Source organism: Olea europaea, unplaced genomic scaffold, assembly GCF_002742605.1.
Source record: "Olea europaea var. sylvestris unplaced genomic scaffold, O_europaea_v1 scaffold729, whole genome shotgun sequence".
NCBI classification, from domain to species: Eukaryota; Viridiplantae; Streptophyta; class Magnoliopsida; order Lamiales; family Oleaceae; genus Olea; species Olea europaea.
In genome coordinates this window covers 220415-232855 of record NW_019265692.1, presented here as the reverse complement: position 1 = coordinate 232855, position 12441 = coordinate 220415, and the positions used below count along the sequence as shown (strand labels likewise).

General features: G+C 33.7%; 2 protein-coding genes across 2 annotated transcripts; one reads left to right on the top strand and one right to left on the bottom strand.

The window, feature by feature from the left end:
- Positions 1-886: 886 nt before the first annotated feature.
- LOC111390936 (probable methyltransferase PMT23) lies at positions 887-4124 on the top strand. Its single transcript, XM_023016062.1, has 8 exons — positions 887-1504; positions 2024-2173; positions 2337-2607; positions 2693-2803; positions 2958-3132; positions 3210-3452; positions 3527-3721; positions 3844-4124. The coding sequence occupies exons 1-8, from the start codon at positions 1007-1009 to the stop codon at positions 4043-4045; spliced, it is 1845 nt and encodes a 614-aa protein (XP_022871830.1). The 5' UTR covers positions 887-1006; the 3' UTR covers positions 4046-4124.
- Positions 4125-4731: 607 nt separating this feature from the next.
- Positions 4732-6885, bottom strand: LOC111390941 (peptide-N4-(N-acetyl-beta-glucosaminyl)asparagine amidase A-like). The gene has a single exon (XM_023016067.1). It carries the CDS (start codon positions 6828-6830, stop codon positions 5004-5006), a length of 1827 nt encoding a protein of 608 aa, XP_022871835.1. The 5' UTR covers positions 6831-6885; the 3' UTR covers positions 4732-5003.
- Positions 6886-12441: the final 5556 nt, after the last annotated feature.

The following is a 12441-nucleotide window of genomic DNA, read 5'->3' as shown; positions in this document are numbered from 1 at the left end:
CTTCCAAGAAGTGACGCCGTTTTGTAATGTGATGAACCAAAACTTGTGTATTTATTAGGATTCTACTATTTGTACATAAAAATGTACATAATGGATTACATAAAATGAAATGGAGGAAAAAGATTTGTTGAAAAAGTTGATTGTATTTTAAACTCACAAATGGAGACATGACATGTGGCATTATGTAATTCATTACGTAAAATTTGATTAGCGAAGTCTTATTTATTATTTGTTTTACATATTATTGCAACTGACAGACACCCCCACCCAATCCTACCCTACGTCCTCTCCAATAGATATGAAATAATGCTATAGGGACATGCTCAAAAGCATAGTAGATACGTGTTGAAGTATAATTGAACACTTTGAAAAATTAAAAAGAAAAAATAGCCAACTACTTTCTGCCAAATCAATCTATCTCTTAATCCTTAATTTTTTTGCCTATCTATTTGGCTTTATTCTAGATATGATCACCCGGGCACCCTTTTTGTTTCCTCCAAGAATTTCATTACCCTGTTAGATGTCTTGATATAATCATTCATATCTCAAATGAAATTCTATCATTAGACTGTTTGAAATAAAATCAACATTTTCATCAAATTATCTATCGTCATCGCATACCATGTCATTGTATTTGTTAAATTTCTCGTAACAAAATGACAAAATCCTTCCTCTAATTTCATCCATTTTTCAAGTAAGCTTGTCTTTCTTTAAAATAATAATTTTTTTTTTAGTTTTTATACTTATTTTCAGTTATATATGTACACAATAAAATATTTTATAAGTAAATTCAAAAAATTTTGTTAATTTTTAATCATATATTTTCTAAAAAAATCACTATTTAAAACATTATTTTTTAAAATAATGATGATTAAATAGGGCTTAGTCTATCTCTCTCTCACATGCTCAAATCTCTTCTTTCCACCTTCGTACGATTACATATATTAGTTAAGAATTGAGATCTTCAATGGTGGTATGATAATCTGCTGATAATATAATAACGACGATGGTAATATCATTATCAGTACACAATCTTCTAAACCAAAGAAAATATCCGTTCATTTTTGCTTTTTTCCTTTTACTCATATTCGTCACTTTACTCCTCATCTCCAACTCCCACTCACCCATTTCGACGACAGCTGATCTCGGGCAACCCGACCCGTATTCTTCCAAACCGTTTCCCAGCCCTCCACTAGAAAATACCGCTCCGTCGGATAATGATAGGAATATTATCAATACTACTACCGACACTAGTACGGACACCGCCGGAAGCATTGGTAGTGTTGATGATGAGTCTGTGGCAGTGGAGTGGAAGGTGTGCGAGGGATCAGTGGCAGTGGATTACATACCCTGTTTAGACAATACGAAAGCGATAATGGCTTTGCAGTCTCGGAGGCATATGGAGCACCTGGAGAGACATTGCCCCGACCCGAGTCCGAGGTGTTTGGTCCCTTTACCCCAAGGGTACAAAATTCCAGTTCCATGGCCCAAGAGTAGGGATATGGTGAGATCAAACTTTCTTGTATCTTGGTTTTTTTGTGGATCTTGTTAAGAGTTTCTAGGATCAACCAGCTAATCTTGATGCTTAAGACATGTTAGCTTTTGATTGCCTAATTATGATTAATTTATATGAACTGATTAAAAGAACGTGCTTAAAGGTTCTTTTCTTGAAAAGTGGACTACCACAAATTACAATTAGTGAAAATTTCTCTTTGGTTTCTGGGATCAAGGGTTCATTCATCTTGGTTTAGTGAAATTCTGTGTTAAAAATTTGCTCGACTGCTTCATGTAATTGAAGTGTTGATTAGGGTTGCTGGTTTTGAATTCAATTTAGTTTATTGAATATTCACTGGGCATGGATTTTATTCATTTCAATTGATAAATGGAGCAATCTATCTAGTATTGCTTCCGTATACTTCTCTTCTTCAAATCATAATTTCTGAAGAATGTTTCTCTGTGTTGGGATAGTTCATTGATCAGCTTCTTGTTGGAAAAGTAATCTGTTTCTTGGTTTGCTTAACAGGTATGGTATGATAATGTTCCTCATCCTAAGCTTGTTGAATACAAGAAAGACCAGCATTGGGTGGTGAAATCGGGGGATTATTTTATCTTCCCCGGTGGTGGCACACAATTCAAGAATGGAGTCGGTCATTATATTGATTCTATTGAAAAGGTTGTATAAAAGACTTACTAGCTGTATTTGCGAGTTCTCTTGATCAAAGTTGCTTTCTCAGTCTGAAGCACTTCTTTAATTAACATTTAGCATTCTGTATAGATAATAGCAGACTTTCATTCGAGAAATGCTGCTAAGCTACAGTTTATCCCATTTGCATCAGGCTTTACCAATTATTGAGTGGGGGAAGAAAACAAGGGTTATTTTAGACGTTGGCTGTGGTGTTGCTAGCTTTGGTGGTTCTTTAATCGACAGAGATGTTATTACCATGTCTTTTGCTCCAAAGGATGAACACGAGGCTCAAATACAGTTTGCCCTTGAGCGGGGAATTCCTGCCACACTATCGGTAATTGGAACCCAACGGCTGATATTTCCAGATAATGCTTATGATTTGATTCACTGTGCACGGTGCAGGGTTCACTGGGATGCTGATGGTACCGCCCTTTCAAGAAATCTCAGTTCTTCTGTCATAATACTGGTTTTTAGGTATATTACAAAGCTATTTATTGAAAACTGCAGGTGGAAAACCACTAATGGAACTCAACAGGGTGCTTAGGCCTGGAGGATATTTCATATGGTCGGCCACCCCAGTGTATAGGAAGGATGAAAGAGATAAGAATGTCTGGAAATGTTTGTATTCGTCATATTTTCATCACCTTTCTCAGGAATAATTTTCTTAAACTGTTGAATTTATTTATACTTCATGTTAGAGCACATACATATCTGATACTTCATTACTTGACTTCTAGCATTTATAGGTGGATTTTGTATCTGTGTCTTACAGCTATGGTAGCTTTGACAGAAGCAGTTTGCTGGAAGGTAGTGGTGAAGACCTTTTTCGTCACTTCTCATATTGGGGTAGTTATCTATCAAAAACCAGTGTCCTCTTCCTGCTACGAGAATCGCAAAGAAAATAATCCACCTCTTTGTGATCATGCCAGTCGGCCAAACAGTTCATGGTACAGCAGTTTAATGGTCATTATCTTCGTCATCTTTATTTTGATCACCGACTTGAGCAATCATTTCCCGCAAATAGGTACGCTCCTCTGGACGGTTGCCTTCCACGACTTCCAAACTATGCACAGGAGTGGCGTTCATCCTGGCCCGATAGGCTTAAAAGTAAACCTCCAACCCTGATCCCAGAACCAGATGCAGTGAAAATATTTAACGCTGACACCAGACACTGGTCTGCACTTGTTTCTGATGTTTATCTTGGAGGTCTCGATATAAATTGGTCGAGCGTGAGAAACGTGATGGATATGAAAGCAGGTTATGGAGGGTAAGATGGGGCATTTATCATCTCATTCCAATAAGTTGATTATCCTTCCAATGTGTTTTTGTTCACTGTTTCAGGTTTGCTGCTGCACTCGTAAATCTACCCCTGTGGGTGATGAATGTTGTCCCTATTCATGAAACCGATACTTTATCTGTCATCTTCGATAGAGGGCTGATTGGAGTTTACCATGACTGGTGCGAATCTCTCAACACCTATCCACGGACATATGATCTGCTGCATTCCAGTTTCCTATTCAGAAATTTGACCCAAAGGTACTACAAGAACTTTGCAGCCTGAACATCACTGAAATAAGATCAATTTGGGATCAAAAGTATGCTCAATTTGTAATCAGGAATAAGTTCATCCAATGTTATTGTGTACTTTTGTCCCTCAGGTGTGATATGATCGATGTTGCAGTGGAGATGGATAGGATCCTAAGACCGGGAGGGTATTTGTTGGTTCAAGACAGCATGAAAATAATTAACAAGCTCGTCTTGATTCTGAAATCCCTTCATTGGTCAGTAAATTTACATCAAGAACAGTTTCTTGTGGGGAAGAAAGACTTTTGGCGCCCTGAGGGAAAAGCCAGAATATGAACATTCCCAAGTTTGAAGTGTACAATCTTATTTTCTATTAAGCATAGAGGAAATACATTCTTTCCACAGTATTTTCAGATGATAGGTAGCAAATACTTTGTACTATGTTTCCCCGTTAGTAGTACGAGTTATAAAGACCAAAATTCAAAAGAAGAAACAATATTTTTAGAAATGCATTTTTATATTTTAATTTTATCCTTGTTTTCGAAAATGTGTATTAAGAAATATCATATCAAATATGTTTTTAGTGTTCTAAACCATTGTCATGATACACCGACATAAACAAGTGTACTGCACGATACATTTTGGATACGTTGACACATGATTTTTCAAAAAAAAAAGTACTAAAACAAAATATTGACTAAATTTTTAGAAATTTTCATTTATATAGCATAAATTTAGTTTTGCACCTGTTGTTAGTTCTTTTCTTGAAATCTTTTTAAACATGCATACCTATTTGTTATATACTAATAATTTTGAGTTAAAAATATAATATTTTTAATGAAAAAAGAAAGATTATTTGAGTGGAGCGTACAAGGAACATAGGTATTCGACACATACAAGCTATCCTAATTGAAGTGTGTGCGCACTACATAACTGAAAATAACAAACTAAACGCAACCAAATATTTTCGTTTTGAGAGTTAGCATATTGCCATGCCTTCTATAGCAATGTAATTCGAATCATGACGAAGACAAGTTTCAACTAATTTTGCTAAACAGACATGGATTTGAAAACTTCAGAAAACAGATAATTTACATAGACAAACATCATAGTTGATGGTACTATTATTGAATCCGAAGCCTACAACAGAACCACACTCAGGCAAACATAGAAAAGCCTACAACAGAATCACACTTATTCAGGCAAACATAGAAACTGGCTAAGTCCTACGGCTTACGAAAAACAAATGACTTGTACACCATTTTGTTTGCGTTTGATTCACGGCCGAACAGGATCACAAGGACGACGATGACGAACAGAGAAGGCTCGTGCTATTACTCTTAAGCTTGCCGCTGGCAGCTGAAACTTTCTGAGAGTAGCAACTGAAATTGTCCTGGTAAGTGTAACTTTGATCAGTAGTTGCTGCACCAGAGAGGACATCATGACCCACGACAAACATCCACCCACTGGATTCTTGACTGTTATCCAAAGAGCTCGAAAAATTCCCAATCTTCTGCTCCTCCGTTAGGGAATTCTCCAGATCTGTGATCACCAAATAAGTGTTCTCCGTTGATCCAGCCGAAGTCTTACTAGTGATTTTCAGGGGATACTTTTTCTCCACAGTGGCAACTGAAATCACTGTACCATTATCAGACAGAATTCTTAATTTTCTATTCACCTTCACTTCCTGCTTCACAGTCTTGTGTCTCCCGTTCTTTTTGAACTTTATCGTGTTCTCATACCTCACCTTATCAAAAACAGAGGTAGTCAGATTTCCTAAACTCGAATTCACCCACCCAGCAACCTTAGTCTTCCTCTTCCCTTCGGTCTCGAATTTGCCATCGAGTTTGTGAAACTTCGATTCACGATCAACGCCACTACTTGGAGCTATATATTTATACGTCATAGCCTGAACTTCTTTCACATTGTCATCCAACCATAAATGCAAATTCGCATTGACAAGCCAGAACGAAATAGCATCAACTACTCTCAGCCCAAAACTATGCACATTACCGTCAAGTAACATCCCCAAAAAGGGGGTCAATTCAATATCGTAGGAAGGCAAATCAAACGCCCCAATAGATACTATTGGCTCCCAAAATAAAGGATTGATCCCGCCGGTGAAAATCACAGGGAATGGGATTACTGATCCAGCTATATTATCATCAAGCATCACCAGAACTTCCCGGTAAGCACCATTACCTTTCTTTGAATGCAAATTGTTGAGTTCTATATAAGAATCTGGGGGATTCGAGTACCAGAACTCGTCATTTCCATGAAATGAGACATAAACCTCAATCACAGCCCTGTATGTATTTGCTGGAATCTGTACCCCCCTGTACTTCAAATCGGAAGCCTTCTCGATTCTGAACCAAAAACCTTCATCTTCAATTCCAGCTATCGGAATAATCAAATCTGCCGGCTTATCATATAAAGTTAACGAGTTTTGTTCACTATTCAACTTTGAAATTACTCGGTTTTCTCCCAATTTCCTGGTTGTTGACTTTTGCTTCAGTGGTAATGATGACAATGGGAAGTTAAATCCGTGGGAGCCATTATAATTACGACCAACATCATAGTACAGGAAGGTGAGATCGAACCGGTAAACGCCAGTATAGACTTCATTAACGACGTTTTCAAGCATGACGGAGAGGGTAAGGTTTCCTTGACGGAGGATCGAAGAATACCTGGTGATGTCCTTGCTAATTTTCCAGAAGACACCCTCTGGGGTGGGCTCGGCGGTGCTAGTACGGAGGATCTCGGCGCCGTCAAGCCACACTCCGGCAATGCGATCATACTGGGACCCACTGGAAGTGACGGTAAGGTGGAGGACGACGTGGGACCAAGTACAGTTCCACGGAGGGGAGTAGTCGGCGGTGGCAGGAGGCAGGCCGATGGTGTTATCGAAGATGTGGGAGAAGACTGGGAGTATGCATGAGGGAATCAGGTTGTGGAAAGGTAAAGGGCGTGTAATTTCAAAGTATTGTTGGTATGGATCTGACTTGTTGTTAAGGTGAAATTTGTGTTTGGTAAAGCGGGACTGGTGGTCAAGCGGTGGTGCGGCGGAGGAGAATGAGACGAAGAAGATAAGGCACAGTGGAATGAGCGGCAGAGGAGGCATCTTCCTGTGGTGCTTATGGCCTGAGTAAGGTGGTTTACAAAAAGTAATGAAAATGGAATGGAAAAGGCCCTGATATATAAAAAAAATAGTTTTGCTTTATTTTATTTATACTCACATGACACGCCATTTTACCATTCAGATCAACGGCCTCGATTTTGACACCTCAAATGTGTCAAATTAGTTTTAAATCATGAGGGTACAAATAGCTGAATTCTATTAAAAAAAAAATTGGCCCATAGGTATAAATATTTTTATTTATATAAAAATTAAATATTAAACATCTTTTTTATGTCTTCTACATTTTGTTTTGTGTTAGATTTCTTATATAAATCAAATATCCATAAATAAATGTCAACTGTTCAACTCAGATTTTGTATACAACATTTATTATGTTTAATTAGTCACGTTTTCACTTGTTATATATTTTTATTTTTATGTCTTACTTTAGCACCTATTTCACAACTTTTATTTTGGCATTTAAAGTGTTTTAACTTTTTCTACAGTGCTATATTAAATAAACGGGTTTCATTGTATATACACTCCTCTCATAAGAGGGGTCCACGCGTTTTTTTATTTTTTCTACAGTGCTCCATTCAGTTCTTGTTTGACACTAATTATAAAGAGAAATTTGGTAAAATTTATTATGTAATAGTATTTTTTGGTAGAATATATAGTTAAAAAGAAAAAAAAATTAATTTATGTGTAATATTATTTTATTAAAAAAATGTGTGGCTGAAAGGAAGTGAGAGAAAAAATGTATTAAGATGGTGTTTGATAGGCATTTTTATGTAAAAATATATTTTAGAATAGTAACTTGATGTGAAATGTGTTATTGAAAATTAAGGAAAATTTTTTGATTTACATGTAATATTATTTTAATAAAGAATGTGTGGTTGAAAAGGAGGGAGAGAAAAATATATTTTGAAGAAAATGGTTATCAAACGGGCTCTAAAATTTTAATGGATGTCAAACAAAGGCTAAATAAGAGAGTGTTTGGTGGGAATTAAAATTATACTTTTAAGTAGATTGTGATAAAAAATTTTGAAATGTGTGGTTAAAAAGTTGTGAGACCAATAAAAGATATGATTAATATTGATTGTTTTACATTAATTTATATTAAAATCAGAATTTAATCCAAACCGAACAACCTCTAAATAAGTTTTGTTATAAGTACACGTTGATGTACATTCCCTTCATAAGAGGGGAGGAATGAGATCCCAAAATGTACAATTAAAATTTTCCTATACTACGCAATTAGAGTTGGTGATAGGATCTAGCATCAGGGAACACATGTCAATATTTTATTGAACAGTTTGAAAAAAAAATGTCAGACAAGTGGTGTCAATGCAACATCTGTACAAACCGTATTCAAGCAACATAACTCATAAATATTTTTTAAATTTTCACTCAACACCTGTGGAGAATTGATTTTCCATCGCTATCCTCAACACCTGTGGATCCGTTTGGTAGGGATTTTGAGAATTGATTTTTTGATCGTTAGAAAAAAAGTGGGATCCATATGTGAGAGAAGAAGTCAAAAATTACGGCTTGAATACTAAAATAACGGTCAAAAAATCAATATTTTGGGGCAAAAAATTCCTACCAAACGGGGACAATAACACATGTAATAAATTTAATAGTACAAATTGATTTGGAGGATAGATTTGGAAGAAAAAAATGGATTTGACAGGACATGATTACACACGATGACATCTTGGCCCACAATTGCTCTTTGATAAAGATAAAGAATCTCAAACAATAATGATCTTTGAGTGGTAGTACATGGACCATTTTAGAGGGTATTTAGTAGTAATTTTGAAAATTGATTTTTTTCATCGTTAGAGATAAAGTGAATTTTATCTGTATGAGAATAATTCAAAAATAACGACTGAAATAGTAAAATAATGGTCAAAAAATTGATTTTAATTGACCTAAAATCAACAATTTGCTTACTTTTCATTGAACAGTCTGATTTTAATCGGCTTAAAATATTTTTACTAGTAATAGTTTGCTTACTTTTCACAGATTATGAAGTATATTCGAATGTCCAACTATTATATCTAATTATTTTCAAATAAAATAGAATTTTGTTATTTGTACAAATTATATTGACAAACTTGATTTAGAAAGTATGTGTTAGCAACATCTAAATCAATTATTTCAAAAATAACTTTTGAAATCAATGGCTTAAATTTTGCCAATACTTAAATTTTTAAACAAAGTTTGTACAACTAAATTAATTCAATAAAATATGCAAGATTTAGTGCTTGTTTGAGACAGCAAGTCAAAGTTAACGATTAATTTCAATAACAAATTCTGTGCAATTCATAACTTTTAATCTTGTTTGGCCCTTTTTTTTATTTTAATGTTTGGAATTTTTTTTTTTGAAAAATGTGCGATTGAAAAGAAAGAATTTATTTTTAATTTATGTATAATATTATCTTATAAAAAATTGTGCATTTAAAAATAAGAGGAGAGAAAATTTTGAAGGAAGATTGTACGTTTAAAAATAAGAGAGAAAAAAAAAAAATGAAAGGCAAAGGAGGGCCAAACAGGAGCTTTATTGATTATTATCAAAATTTACCAAGACGTTTTTGGAGGGTAATAATTGAAGTCTGACTCCACATGTCAGATCATGGAGATAAAAGTTTATTAAAATAATTTAGACAGAATACTATGCTTTATACTTTAAAATTTTGGATCATTTTTTATTTTTCCATTCGAGGAAATTGCAAAAATGTCCACTTTTATTTGATCATTCGTGAAAAATGTCCAAAATTTATTCAATGTCCATTTTACTGTAATTTAGACCAAAATACTTTCATTAACAATTTTAAATTCCACAATAAATATAAAATTATTTATATAATTAAAATTTGTATCAACGAATAATAACTTGACATAATTTATTTCAGTCACGCATTATATATTCATTTCTCCCTATAAGTGGGTAAATAAAACATTTATGAAATGTAGATAACTATAATTAAAATGTTAAGAATTTTATGAAATGCAGAGAACTCTCATATTCAGAACAAAATCTCGTTTTAGACAAATGAAGTGTTAAGTGTCTAAATAAACATGGTTCAAATTCGCGAATGTAAAAAAAAACAACTATTAAGCCCTTGTTTGAGCCCCATTTTCTATCAAAATATATTTTTAAACAGTGATTTGACCTCATTTCAACTAAACATTCTTCAATAAAATAATATTACACGCAAACCCAAAAAAATTTCTTATTTTTTAACCACACATTATTCATCATAACACTATTACAAAATGTATTTTTGTGAAAAGAATGGGGTTAAAACAACCTCTAAATATAACTTATCAACAAAAACAAGATGTTAAAAAAAAAATTTACCTTCTACTGAGAATTGTGAAGAGCCTAATCAACTCGTATATAGTTATTTTTTAGTGTTAATGCCTTTTCTACTTCATCTTCTTCATTTTTCTTGAAATCATTAGTCAATACCTAATAGTTAATGAAAGCAAATGATTTCTTTGGGTATTAGCTAACATTAATGTTAAAAAAAAAAAAAAAAAAGGTTGAACCCACAAAAAGCAACATTAAAGTTGTTTGTTCTTCTTGAAATTGGTGACAAATTGGAAAAGAAAAAGTGCTTTTTTTTTTTTTTTTATCAAAGGTAAAATAGATAATTTGGTAAATTCCCTTTTCATTTTAAAACTCAACTTTATAACTTGTTTATTTTTTTTACTTTTTGCTATGAAATAAATTATACAATGGGTTGACATTTTAATAGGTAAAATCCTGCCAAATCTATGAATAATTTTAGTAGTCTAGTTGTAATTTCCAACAACTTTTTTAGCGATAAATTTTGGAGTGCGATATTCTATTTGGCTAGGTCTCTATCTCGAGGTCCATATGAATGGCTATCGGATTCGTCGTTCAAAGATCTCCGTAAGGATGTAAAAATGAATTTTTTGTCTTGATCCCCATTTTTTCTAAAATACGTTTTTCCCTCTCTTTTTTATTTTTTTCTTTTTCGAATCATATATTTTTCAATAAAATAATATTACACGTAAATCAAAAAAAAATTTTATTTTTTAATCGCATATTCTTTATCATTTTACTATTTCAAAATTTATTCTTAAAATATTATGTGGCTCAAACAGGCTTGATATTTCAAACCACAAACAATAGTGAACTATCAATTGGGTTTAGGGATCAGGGAAAAAGAAGTTATCACTATCAATTGGGTTTAGGGACCAGGGAAAAAGAAGTTATCTATAAAAATACCTTCTAATTGAATTAAATTGGAATGGGTCCGTGAATACTCGGTCGATATGAAAAGTTATTTTGTTTTGACCTTTTTTGAGTGGTAGACCTTCAAAAATTTACGTCAAATTCCACAAGTAGATTTTACTTCGAATTTAATTCGATTTGGTAGGTAAAATCCTCCTAGACAAGAAACACAAGTAAAGATATAAATTTTTAAAATCACTATAGATCTTACTGCAAAAAATGTGAAATAGTCCTAGTTATTAATTTATTGAAGGGCCTCACGACCTCAAATTGTTATGAAATTATCAAAATTCTTTCATTTATTGTTGATGTTGAGTTAAGATGCTTAGTATTCGAGGGTAAAAACCTCTACTCCTAGGAGGTGATCGATGAACAATCAGACCTCATTGATTTTATAATGGGTCACGTGTTGATTGTCAATTTAGTTTAGGGATAGTAAATTGGCTTGCTGAATAGGGCTGTCTGTGACTCAACTGGCAAAAAGCTCGAGTCGGCCCGATTTCATTGAGCCTAGGCTCAGACCGAACCTCAAGCCAGCTCATGTAGCTCGCGAGCCTGCTCGAAAAAAAGAATTAGAACTGCCTTTCAAAGGCAATCTACTTCCTTTTAAAGGTAGCAACTAAGGCAGCTAGTTGTTGCCTTTGTAAGATGCAGCTTGCAGCTTGCCTCCATAAGGAAAAAGAAAAAAAGACAAAAAAAAAAAAAAAAAAAAAAAAAAAAAAATTTGAGTCAGCTGCTTGGCTCGGTAAAGCCCGAGCCAACTCGTGTTGAGCCTCGATTTTTAAGTCGAATTTTTGCTCGACTCGATTCGAGAAAAAAAACCCGACTTAAAAAAGCTTGAGCAGAGCCCAAGTCTCGATTTTCAACTTGCAAGCTAACTAGATTCGGCTCATTGACACCCCTAATTTAGCCTATATCACAGCAAATATCAAATTTGAGATCAAGGAAAAATCACCAAAAATTCTTCGAATCACTATACCTTTCAAATCTAGACAATGTAATATTTGTGTAGGACCAAGAATTTAGGTAAAGAATTGATATCATCTCTCAATAACGATAAATATGTTTCTCTCCTCCTCTTGCTTATGTGCGCACGTGTATTTGTTAATTTAACTCATGTTAAAATCATATTTTTATTATATTTTGATAAAAATTGATGAAATATTTTAAAAATTGTTAACAATTGTGAATCTCAAATGTTTAATAAAAATTAATTGTATAATTGAACTTAAATATTTATTTACTTTTTTAACTAAACCAAATATATTCCTAACTTCTATCATTGAAACTTTTTTAACTCTTATCAAAACATATAAGAGTTCTGTTACACGTACAGAACAATTT

What these genes read in the sequence shown, in the direction of transcription:
- LOC111390941 (XM_023016067.1), bottom strand. Translation starts at nt 6,830, where the DNA reads ATGCCTCCTCTGCCGCTCATTCCACTGTGCCTTATCTTCTTCGTCTCA.
- LOC111390936 (XM_023016062.1), top strand. Translation starts at nt 1,007, where the DNA reads ATGGTAATATCATTATCAGTACACAATCTTCTAAACCAAAGAAAATAT. An exon ending in GGCCCAAGAGTAGGGATATG is followed by an intron (nt 1,505 to 2,023) that starts GTGAGATCAAAC and finishes TTTGCTTAACAG; the next exon opens with GTATGGTATGATAATGTTCC. An exon ending in AGTCGGCCAAACAGTTCATG is followed by an intron (nt 3,133 to 3,209) that starts GTACAGCAGTTT and finishes TCCCGCAAATAG; the next exon opens with GTACGCTCCTCTGGACGGTT.